The 12459-nt window shown below is 42.5% G+C and overlaps 1 protein-coding gene across 4 annotated transcripts; it reads left to right on the top strand.

Annotated features, from left to right (window-relative positions):
- The first annotated feature begins 1781 nt into the window (after positions 1-1781).
- On the top strand, positions 1782-12174 carry LOC133489986 (inactive phospholipid phosphatase 7). Of its 4 annotated transcripts, none has more exons than XR_009792078.1 (4): positions 1782-2476; positions 9074-9516; positions 11603-11751; positions 11843-12174. XR_009792078.1 is itself a non-coding variant. In XM_061799387.1 (2 exons), exons 1-2 carry the CDS (start codon positions 1978-1980, stop codon positions 9460-9462), a joined length of 888 nt encoding a protein of 295 aa, XP_061655371.1. In that variant the 5' UTR covers positions 1782-1977; the 3' UTR covers positions 9463-11594. The 4 variants fall into 4 exon arrangements, 1 of the variants encoding a protein (XP_061655371.1); XR_009792077.1 differs by having other exon boundaries at positions 11603-11764; XR_009792076.1 differs by having other exon boundaries at positions 11603-12174.
- The last annotated feature ends 285 nt before the right edge of the window (positions 12175-12459 follow it).

The raw sequence follows: 12459 nt of genomic DNA, 5'->3' as shown, positions 1-12459 counted from the left end.
CATGCCACTCGCTACTTTTATTTAGCCATTATTATATTATCAGTTATTGCGATCTATCTGTTTAGATTACGACTTCCGCATCGGGCGCTGTTTGCTCCAATCCAACGTAACCGCTCGGGACGTTTGAATCCGGTTCACCAATCAGCACGCGGCAGTCACATGACCGCATACAGCGTCTTCTATTGGGCATCGCGGGCCTACCAAAATGACCCGTTTTGAAAGAAAATCTGCGGCACATGACTCGTGTTTACATTGTGGATGACAAAAACCAACAGCTTTCGTGCATTACACTCCGTGTCTGGCCCTGTCTGCCCAAACGTTGCAGCCCACTTGAGAAAACTCCTTGCGGGAAGTTGCAGATGTTTTGGCTGTGTGCTTATGGCAACACTAGCCCTATTTTATGGTCACAAGTACCTGTAAAACATGCACGTTTCGGGGTACGTGCTAATCTCGTGCTCACATACACACACGCACAAAGCAATATCAGAATTTGCACATTAGCATTTGATTTCGTTTATTTTATTTGACGTCCATGCTCTGATTAAAAAAAATAAATAAAAATCAAATAAAATACTCACCATTTAGTCAGTGGTTGAGTTGTTTTTTCACTGAGTACTTTCTTACTCTTGCGCAAGTAACTTTTTTTGGGGGGAGGGCTACTTTTTACTTGTCACGTTGTTTTAAAGTAATAGCACCTCTTACTTAAGTACAGTATTTGGCTACTCTACCCTCCTCTGGCTAATTATAAATATTAGAAACAGTGGCATTTCTAGACCAATTTCACTGGTGGGTGGGGGGCTCGGCTGGGGCCAGGGGTTTTTGCGTTTATTCTCAGGAGATTACAATTTGTCTTTTCTGTCAGGCGGCAGCTAAATGGTCATAAAATGACAGTTTATTTCTTGTCAATCTATGATTTTAAGCTCATAAAATGAAAACATTTTCAGGACTGTTACTCTTGAAAAAAAGTACAAATTTATTCTCATAGAATGATGACACTCTCTTTTTGTACGAACACTTTATACCAAAAATGTAAACTTTTCTCTTAGATTATTTTGACTTTATTCGAATAAAATTGGATCTTTTTCATGTCATGTTGCCACCTCATATATATATAAAATCACAAATTATTTCTTATGAATCTTTTAATGTCATAACATCATACTTTATTTTGTTAAAATAACCCTTACATACAGTCATGGAACAAAATTATTAGACCACCCTTGTTTCTTCAATTTCTTATTCATTTTAATGCCTGGGACCACTTAGTTATATTACCTGAAGAATACTATGAACTTGACAAAAATGCAGTAAATTCCATAATACTTTTTCCTATTTGAAGAAGCTTAAGAGATTTTGGTTACTCTCAATAAACCCACTGAAAATGACTCGATATCAGCGTTTAAATGAAACTATAATGAGCTATTTTTTTGTTGTCGTCATTAGTTTTGCCCAAACAAATGTACCTCTCGTTGTATCAGGCATGAAAAATGAACCAGAAACTGATGAAACAAGGGTGGTCTACCAATTATTTCCATGACCCTATATTTCATTTTCAGGTTTCTAGTTAAGCACCTTGGAGAACTCCTTGAATGACTTCCTTCTTTTTTCCTCCTTTGCAGATCGGCTCCATCTGGTCTGGAATCGGCTTTGTGCGTGAAACCATTACGTCACATGCAGAGGTGGCACGTCTTTGTCTGCTCCCCTGCCGCCCCCCCCCCCCTTTCCAATCTTTTTGCCTTTGTTTGGGTCGCAGCGGATTTTTGTTGCGCACACCCGGAAGTAAACAAGCGTTGTGCTTGCACGTAGTGCTGCTCATCGTGTCGAAGTGTCAAGTGTCGCCGTCAGGTCGGATTACCTCCACGATGGACAAGCCCGGCCACTGCACATTCCGCCCGCTCTAAATATATCTATTAAGGGCACAGGAGGAAGGGAGGAAAGTGGGGGGAGGGGGTTATTTTGAGCCAGTTTCACCGTTGCATGTCGGTCGGAGAAGAGGTCCCAAACATGCCCGGAGCCAGCGCGAGACCCAAGGCTCGGGAGCGGAACAGTGTACTGAACAGACCCGAGTTCATGTCGCTCAATCAGCCGCTAAGAGGTGGGGGACCCCCGGAGAGCCGAGGCGGCGGCGGAGCAGCCGGATTGAGGCGCTCCAGCTCCATCCGCAGCCAGGCGAGCCCGCAGGCGAGCGAGGAAGCCGGCGAGCCGGGCCAGCAGCGGCCGCCCGAGGAGGACTGCATGCAGCTCAACCCGTCGTTCAAGGGCATCGCCAAGAGCTCGCTGCTCGCCATCGACATCTGCCTGTCCAAGCGCATGAGCGTGTGCGCGTACGCGTGGTCGTCGTGGGGGGGCTGCCGCTCCATGTTCAACCTGCTGGCGCTCACCGGCCACGGCCTCACCTGGATCATCGGCACCGTCGTGTGCCTCACGCGCAGCAACACTCTGGCCGGGCAGGAGGTGCTCGTCAACCTGCTGCTGGGTGAGTCACGTGACGGACGCTCATGCAGGCTCGCAAAATTCCCATGGGTAGTAACAGGAAGAAACCAAGGAATTTACCTCTTTGAAGGTTGCGTCTTCATCGAGCCATTTTCATCTGTCCCCAGTTAAAGGAATGAGAGTGCCAAGAATCTCTTCCACATACCCCCCAAAACACACACCAAAAAAATGTTTATATATCTTTTTTATTTGTAGCAATCAATGCAGTAGCTTATTGGATACAGTAATAGCATAATTCAATAGAATGTAAAATAGTAAACGGTTTGTGGATCCGGATTTCATGCTTTAATCCATTGTCCTACATCTTCTGTTGTGTGCGCGTTGGTTATAATATATACAGAGATGCTAACCAAAGTTTTCATGATGAAACACTGTCATTAGTCACTGTATTAGATGTTTTTTGCACAGGGTAAACAATATGCCTGTGAGTATTGTTTATATTGTCTGTGTACATGTGTTGCTCCACCGTTTGTTTTTAACTCTCTGTTTCTTAACAGGTTATAACTACTGTGACATCAATGCTAGGTTCATAAACCCATCAATGCCATTTTGCAATGTGTGTTAGCATTATGCTAACAGACATTTGTTAGTTCTGTGGTTTTGGTTGTAATTCTCTGTTTTATAGTAAACGTCGTCATGGAATTGTTCAATATATATTCTGTTTGTAACTCAAAAATTGGTCAAAGTACAGCTCGGATCTCAAAACTCATGTCAGGTCACTCATCAATTGAGGTACCACTTGAGCTGTGGAAAATATATTTTAGCATAATCAACCAATATATAAATAAAACAACCAGGTTTCTTGCACAGCTTGATTCATAAGTTCCCCAACTTGAGTTTTTTGAGTTACAAGCCATTGCTCAGGAGATTTGAATTTTGTTTATTTTTTGTGTTGCGAGCAACTTCAGGTACGCCACTGCTTGAGTGGGGTGGGGGGAAAAAAATTAAAAATCAAGCGATTTAGGTACTTTAATGCTCTGTGGATAAGGACAGCTGTTTGTTTTGCGTGGCTATCTCCTTATGACAAAACAAAATGTTCATTGAATTGTTTGAAAGTGTTAGCTTTCTATTAAATTAGCCTCAATTCCCACTTAATTCCTGTGGAAAGTTTCCCATTAGGAATATTTCTGAAATGCCCTCCGATTGGCTGGCCTCCAGTCCAGCGTGTACCCCGCCTCTCGCCCAAAGTCAGCTGGGATAGGCTCCAGATTACCCGTGACCCTAATGAGGATCAGCACTATGGAAAATGGATTGATGTATGAATGGATGATATTAATCCTCTTTTTAAAATTACGACTTTATACGTGGTAATAATTACAATTTTCAAGCCATAAAATGACAACTCTTCTGTAATATTATGATTTTTATTCAACTAAAATGCTGACTTTTTTTCCCTCCGATCATTATTATTTCTTCTCTCAATGTGGCCCTAATACTCCTTTGCAGTGTGGTGGCAAACACAGATTAGTGGGCAAAAAGTTTAACAAATCTGCTGAATGGAGCAAGACGGCACCCTGATTGGAGGCCAGTCAATCTGTGTTTTTGCGCTGCCACTCGTTATTTGCTCACGTTTGTTCACTATCAAACAAAAACAAAGATGTTAAGATGATCGTTTTCCTCAGATGACAACACGCTACTTATCATCCTCAACAACAACAAGACGACGACATGACTGTGAGAGGAGACCTTGACATGCTCGTTCCCATCCTTATCACTTCTACTGATTTCGTTCCACACTAAACCAAACTATCGGGTCAGGTGGCCGCTACTTGAACACGAAGAGAAAATAGACGTGTGTTGAGATCCTCCTTCCTGCAGTTTTTTTGTTCGACTGCACAGTCGGAAGCTTGTTTAAGCGGCCCAAATCCACTGAACACAAGCGGCCTGGCACCAAAGCTGCTGGCAGAGCAGATTAACACTTGAAAACATTCCCCCCATAGGAAATAATGGAAATTCAATTAATCTAGCCCAGCGTCAAAATTGTAAAAGCTTTATGAACTGCACAGGCAATTTAAACATTCAACAGTCATTCAAGCGTTAAAATAAGTCATCTATTATATTGTAATAATACAAGTCAGTGTGAATTTGAAAGAACCTGAAAAGTGAAGAGGTTTGTTTCTAAATATGTTATGCATGTTTAAAGATAATTGCTGAAAACATGGAAAGACTGACAACTATGTAGTAGCGTGGCTGATTTAGAGCACCTCGTTGTCAGCTGTGAGTATGCGCACATCACGGACAGAAAGGCGGAAGAGCAAGGAGGACAAAAGTCCGACAGCCAGCGTGTAGACGGGGACTTTGCGTTGGCGTGGCTGCTTTAGAGCGCCTCGCCGCAGCATGGAAAAGCCGTCGACGACAAGGTGGGATATATTTCAGCCACTGGAGGCTTTTAAGCAGATATATTATGCAAGTTAGGATGTAAAGACATAAGAAAGTTGCAAGTCGAAGCAGCGTCTCATTGTCAGAATTTGAGAGCAGAGACAATTGCATGATTTTTCACGATTTTGAAACCTTATTTTATATACTTGGCATTTTTTTAATCGTTCCAATTTGTTAATGCCACTCTTCTCTCAAATTGACTGGACATTTATTTTCACTGTACTGGGATTTTAATACTCATCCAAAGTCAGCTGGTATAAACTCCAGCACACCTGCGACTCTAGTGAGGATGAGTGGTACAGAGAATGGACGGAAGGGATTTTAATGATTTCTCACAATAACTGTCGACAATGATTTAATAAGGTAGCAAACCGAAAAATATCAATATGCAACATAAACAGTCAATCTCTGCAAGCAGTTACATTTTGAAATGATCTCTTCCACAATATTCCTAGGAAATAACAATGTCCCATCACTAGTGAGCTACTTTTAGAAGAAGTCCGTGGGCTCCTCGTGGTCCTTGAGGATGCCAGGTTGGTGTCCCGTCTTAGATTAAAATATAATTCTTCTTCATGGTCAGGGTGGGTATATCACTTTTTTAACTTCAAGAAGATGGTTTTCATAAGCAGTCATCAGTATATTATATATTTTAAGAGCTGAAGTCGGGAATTCAACCTGGTCATTTTCCACCCACTGGTAGGTAGTATCAGAGCTGTAACAGAGGTGGGACGTGTGTGTGTGTGTAAAGCCCCTTTTACACTGCTAGAGGCTGGATGGCGCCTGTGTTTAAAGGAATTGCTCAATGCCGGTATGGGGTGGTGAAGTTGAACACCTGGAACTCTATTTTCGTGAGTGGCATAAATCCGGCGCGACACGTGGCGCAACTCTGCAGGGAGCCGGGGTCAGACCCCCAGTGTTGTTCGAAAGAGGGCCATCTACGCTGTTGTGGGTGTGGTCACAGACTTCAATCCTGTCCAATCAAATCAGCTCCTCTCATTCCCTTTAAATACGGCGCACAAGTCTTTGACATGGCAGAAGAAGAAAGTGATTTGCTCGAGTCCGAGACGTCGATGCACGCGACGTACCTTTATACGGAACTGCAAGCAGATCTGCGCCGTGAAGTGGGCATTTGGAGACCACCCGACCACCCCCTACCCGCGATGGTTCATCTTGGCATAAACTGGTCTGCCAAATTGGCAAACGTGTGTAACGAGCCCTGCACCTCCACAAAAATCAAGATGTGCCAGTTTTTGCACCCCACCGCAGATGCGCCGTCTCCGAAAACACAGTCCCTGATGTTCACTTCTGCCCCCCTATTGCGTTAAAAGCAACTTAAAGTGTGTAACATGTCTGCGTAAAAGGTAAAGGCAGATAAAATGCTGGATTTTACAGGTAGTGTGAAAGAAGCTTCATATTGCTTTCCCTCTTGCATGGATAAACTAGGTAAGCAAAATAACTTATTAATTATTGTCACGGTTGACATGAGAGGGGCAGGTTTTGGCTCCAGTGTGTGTGTGTGTGTGTGTGTGTATCTTGTACTGTTCCCTCTGTATGTGTGTACTAGTGCGATAGATGCTAGCATGTGAGACAGCTGAAAGGCGACTTTCAACATGGCCATAAGGGTTACTGACCAGGATATTTTGGTGTGGCTAAAAAAAGACACATCTGCTTTGTGCACTCAAAGCTAATGTTGCTAAGCTACTGGTGCAGGATCGCTTCTGTTAGACTTGTCAAGTACACTGAAAGGTTTTTGTCACATTTTGTCAATGCATGAAACACTTGTATTTCAATACTAAAAGTACATTGAATATTTTTAATTTCAAGCATAATGCACATTCGGTATTTTGCTTCAAAGCATGAAGTAGGCTATATTAAATACAGTGGGTTATGGAAGGTTTTCAGACCCCCTTAAAATGTACACTCTGCTATATTGCAGCCATTTGTTAAAATCATTGAAGTTCATTTTTCCCCTCATTAATGTACACACAGCACCCCATATTGACAGAAAAACAACATAATTGTTGAAATTTTTGCTGATTTATTAAAAAAAAAAGAAAAACTGAAATATCACACAGCCATAAGTATTCAGACCCTTTGCTGTCCATCCATCCATTTTCTTTACCGCTTATCCTCACTAGGGTCGCGGGCTGCTGGATCCTATCCCAGCTATCTTCGGGCGGGAGGCGGAGTACACCCTGATGTGCTAACCAGTCGCCCACCGTGCCGGCACCCATTGCTGCGACACTCATATATTTAACTCGGGTGCTGTCCATTTCTTCTGATCATCCTTGAGATGGTTCTACACCTTCATTGGACTCCAGCAGTGTTTGATTATAGTGATTGGACTTGATTCGGAAAGACACACACCTGTCTATATAAGACCTTACAGCTCACAGTGCATGTCAGAGCAAATGAGAATCATGAGGTCAAAGGAACTGCCTGAAGAGCTCAGAGACAGAATTGTGGCAAGGCACAGATCTGGCCATGGTTACAGAAATTGTTTTGCTGCACTTAAGGTTCCTAAGAGCACAGTTGTCTCCATAATCCTGAAATGGAAGACCTTTGGGATGACCAGAACCCTTCCTAGAGCTGGCCGTCTGGCCAAAATGAGCAATCGGGGGAGAAGAGCCTTAGTGAGAGAGGTAAAGAAGAACCCAAAGATCACTGTGGCTGAGCTCCAGAGATGCAGTCGGGAGATGGGAGAAAGTTCTAGAAAGTCAACCATCACTGTATCTCTCCACCAGTCGGGGCTTTATGGCAGACTGGCCCGACGGAAGCTGCACCTCACAGTGCAAGACGCATGAAAGCCCGCATGGAGTTTGCTAGAAAAAACACCGGAAGTACTCCAAGATGGTGAGAAATAAGATTTTCTGGTCTGATGAGACCAAGCTGGAACTTTTTGGCCTTAATTCTTAGTGGCATGTGTGGAGAAAACCAGGCACGCACTGCTCATCACCTGTCCAATACAGTCCCAACAGTGAAGCATGGTGGTGGCAGCATCATGCTGTGGGGGTGTTTTTCAGCTGCAGGGACAGGACGGCTGGTCACAATCAAAGGAAAGATAAATAAGTACAGGGATATCCTGGACAAAAAACCTTCTCCAGTGTGCTCAGAACCTCAGACTGGGCCGAAGGTTCACCTTAAAAAAGACAATGACCCTAATCACACAGCTAAAATACCGAAGGAGTGGCTTCAGAACAACTCTGTGACTGTTTTTGAATGGCACAGCCAGAGCCCTGACTCAAACCCAATTGAGTATCTCTGGAAAGACCTGAAAATGGCCACCCACCAACATTCCCCAATCCAACCTGACAGAACTAGAGAGGATCTGTGTGATATTTCAGTTTTTCTTTTTCATAAATCTGCAAAAATTTCAAAAATTATAATTTTTTCCGTCAATATGGGCTGCTGTGTGTACATTAATAAGGGAAAAAATGAACTCTAATGATTTTAGCAAATGGCTACAATATAAAAAAGTGAACATTTTAAGGGGGTCTCAATACTTTACGTACCCACTGTACATTTACTTTGGGGCATGAAGTACATTTGGGTTTTGACTACTCTTACCTGATTGCATTAAGTAAGCTGAATACTTCAATTAAATACTTTAAATTTGATAGACAGTCGTTTATTTTACATCAGTACATGAAGAACATTTTTAGGGGGGCTTCAGCCCCCTAAAAACTTGTCAAGTCCCCCCCAAAAAAATATTTGGTGGTATGTGTTTATGACGAAGTTTATTGTCCTAGACCCCTTAAACTGGTCTTCAGCCCCCCGAAACAAATATTGGTCCCCCCAAAATCCCCCTCCATAACAGTATTCAGAGGCATGTATTCCTTGTGCTTTGTAAAAAAACAACTACTATTACTGCAGCTTAGTTATGACTGTCTTCTTCGTATATTTTTTATGTATGTATTTTCATGACCAAGCATGAAATCATGATACAGAAATTCTTCATTCTATTTGTTATTACTGTCTGTTTTTTATCAAATACAATACTGTAGAGTGCTATTTTTCTTATTAAAAGAACAGGTTACAAAAAATTATGTTTGTGTTTTTTGGGGGGTTGGACCGGACGGATTATGGCATATCCATTCATTTCAAATATGTGTTGTGTATTTTTTACAACAACCTGTAGTAAAAGAATGTGACAATATCAAATATATACGTACAGTATCTCTATTTGTTTGTTTTGCGGTAGCGCTGATCGTGGACGTGCTTACGGTGGCGGGCGTGCAGCGCCTGGTGAAGCGCAAAGGTCCGTGGGAGATGTCGCCGGGCTTCCTGGACCGTGTGGCCATGGACGCGTACGCCTTCCCGGCGGCGCACGCCAGCCGCGCCGCCATGGTGTCCAAGTTCCTGCTGTCTCACCTGGTTCTGGCCGTGCCGCTGCGCATCCTGCTGGTGTTGTGGGCCGTCCTGGTCGGGGTGTCGCGCGTGCTGCTGGGCAGGCACCATCTGACGGACGTGCTGTGCGGCTTCGCCCTGGGCCTCTTCCACTTTGGCCTGATGGAGACGGTGTGGCTGTCGTCCAACACGTGCCAGACTCTCATCTCCATCGGGACTCTCAGCTGGAGCCCCTTCTCCTGACTGGGCTTCTACGCTAAGACTTCACCAGTCTGAGTTGTCACATTCTCAATGCAGGTTTGCATGAAAGGCCTTAAACATACACGTACTGTTGCTTTCATTTCATACATGATACTTTTTTTTTTTTACCCTCTAAAGCAGTGTTCCCCAAATTTAGTTTTTTTAGATTAGAAACATCTCACGGCACACCATCAAACTAAAATGTCACAAAAAGTATAAAGTGTTCTCCTGCTTTTTGCAGGAGATAGGAGCGAGCCCTGCTACAAATAGCAAAAATCCACAAGTAATTTACGCCCCCCCCCCCAAATAAGCTTTAGAATCGGCTGGAGATGCCACAAGATGGGGGCAAAGCACAACTTTTGTCTAAATGAAATTCCTCGACTCACTACAACATAGTTCCTTGGCCCCAAGATGCCACAAAATGGCAGCAAAAAATACTTTTGTCTAAATAATGAAGCTACTCAACTCACTTCAACCTAGTTCCTTGGCACAGGATGCCACAAGATTGCAGCAAAAACTACTTTTGTGGGGGAAAAATGAAGCTCCTCAACACACTTCCACATAGTTCCTCGGCACCAAGATGGCAGCAAAACACTACTTTTGTCTAAATAATGAAGCTCCTCAACTCACTTCAACATAGTTTATTGGCACCACGAGGTCACAAGATGGCAACAAAAAACTATTTTCGCTTAAAAGAAATTAAGCTACTCAACTTACTTCAACATAGGTCCTTGGCACCAAGATGGCAGAATTTTTTTTTACTTTTGTCGGAAAAATAAAGCTGCTCATTCGCTTCAACATACTGTAGTTCCTTGGCTCCAAAATGTCACAAGATGGCGCCAAAGCAATGCTTTCATTGCTGAGCTGAGTTATTCAGCGAATAATGGAGGTTAGGTTCCAAGATCTGCGAATAGGTGAATTTGCAATAAAGGGTGTGTGTAAAAAAAAAAATATTTTTTGCAAGCATTGCAAGCATAAAATGTATAGAAAATACTGTACGTCTTGGTGTGTCTGTGTGTTAGATATGTGCCTTTAAGAAGTGTGACGCCGGGGAGTCTGCGTGAGTGTCGGGGCGTGAGTAGTGGCCGACAGCCGCTCCTGCGTGAGTGTGCTCGTGTCTGTATGCGTTTATTGTTCTCCTGGCGTGGCAACGACGTCTTTCCGATATGCGAGGGCATGGCAGTAAGTATACTGTAAAAACCCATTAAAATGGATGAAGTGAAATTGGATAATTTCCCACAGGTCTCTCATGGCCGGTGGTTGGGAATCACTGCTCGAAAGTATACTTATTTTTAATTATTATTATCATGATATTTTTTAAATAGAAATCTACCACTTTATTTGTATGACAAGTTCAACTTTACAAAGGAGTGTAACCGAAAGGAGTGAGCTATAATGAAAAGAACAACAAAAATACCAAAATGCTTTACTTACATACATACTTATATAATATGTCTTTATTCTCATAATATTAAGACTTATTTTGCTCATGATTTAAATTTATTCTCGTAATATTATGACTTTCTTTATACAGTACAATTGCTCAAGGAAAATCCTCTTTTTTTCTTTCCTAATATTAATGTTTGTGATAAAAGTGATAACTTTTTGTTCTAAGAAAAAGTGCTTTAACCCTCTGATGCGTGAATTATGAAAGCCTTGGTCAAGATCTTTTTCTGAAGTGTTTTTAATTCTGCTCAGGACATGAAAAATATGTTCAACTTTTTTTTTTTTTTTCAAAAAATATGATTGTTTTGTCCAATACAGTGTACTTCAGGACCAAAGGACCGCTATGCACCAGAGGATTAAAATCTCTTTTGCCATTCATTTAGCGTTTTCTTTATTTTCATTCATGTTCCTCCAATAAAGTCCTTATTTGGCCATTGTGGTCATTTACTAAAGGGCTGAGCTGTTCATTTTAAAACCAAGTTCCACAATTGGTGTGCCAGAGTGCATGTTAGCATAAAATATATATTTTAAAACAATATTTCTGTCTTCGATATCCACCTGCTGTTTTTACGACTTGCTGGAGCAAACTACCTGAAATGGTGATGCTTATACGTGGGCAAGGTTTATTCTGTACAGGTATGATGTGTTTTTACAGTTTTTTGTTTTTTTTTGCCATCCCTGCCTGACTAATAAACAGAGATGGAAGTCTGCGAAATGTGTCTTCATAGAGGTTTGCGATGCAGCAACGAGAGAGGCTGTTTCCTGTGTGGCGACATTCAGACACCATGGAACGGAAACGACGATGATGTAACAACAGAACAGAAACTCACCACTCATCTGTGAGTGGTGAGTAACACAGGTGCTGTTTTTTCCTCAAATCAAGGTCTCGTGTAGAGCATGTGTCCTAAATATCTTTGTGTGTTTTGGGTCCTGGCAGACAGTACACTCTCATACTGTTGTGTCTCTACGCTCCATTTGGGTGAATGCACGGAGCGAATTTCGTGATTTGGGGGCCCAAGGCAAGCCCCGTCATGGGGCTCTCTACATCCATGTACTGCAAAGATTCGGAAGAATAAAGACCTTGTAAAGTGAATTCGGAGATTCTAAATACATTAATACGTGTTTGAAGAGAATTGCTGAAAACGTGTAAAGACTGAGAACTATGTAGTACTGAAATGTGGAGATGTAGCGTTAAACATTTATTCTTCAGAATTTTGGGCTGTGTCTGAAATAGGGCCAAGGGAAGCACTTAAACCCCCGCATGAGTCGCCCCTCCCCTACTATATATGAACCTTGAGCGCCTTAGTTCGCATCAGCAATTGCGACCTGCACTTAGCTCGCCAGCTATGCATACACCTTGAAAATGCCACGAGTGTGGACACCACGCAGAGAAGGCGAAAGAGTGAGGGTTTTTTTTTTTTTTTTTTTTTAATTAAATTGAACTTGACAGAACATGTGGACCAGGGTTCAGGGTGGTGTGACCGCTTTAGAGTGCCTTGAGTGCATCCACTTCATGAGGGAAAAGTCAGAAGAACAAGGAGAGGTGGATGTTTT

This window comes from Phyllopteryx taeniolatus, chromosome 15 (genome assembly GCF_024500385.1).
Source record: "Phyllopteryx taeniolatus isolate TA_2022b chromosome 15, UOR_Ptae_1.2, whole genome shotgun sequence".
Taxonomy (NCBI): domain Eukaryota; kingdom Metazoa; phylum Chordata; class Actinopteri; order Syngnathiformes; family Syngnathidae; genus Phyllopteryx; species Phyllopteryx taeniolatus.
The sequence above is the reverse complement of the archived record's forward strand: the minus strand, read 5'-3'. Positions and strand labels throughout refer to the sequence as shown.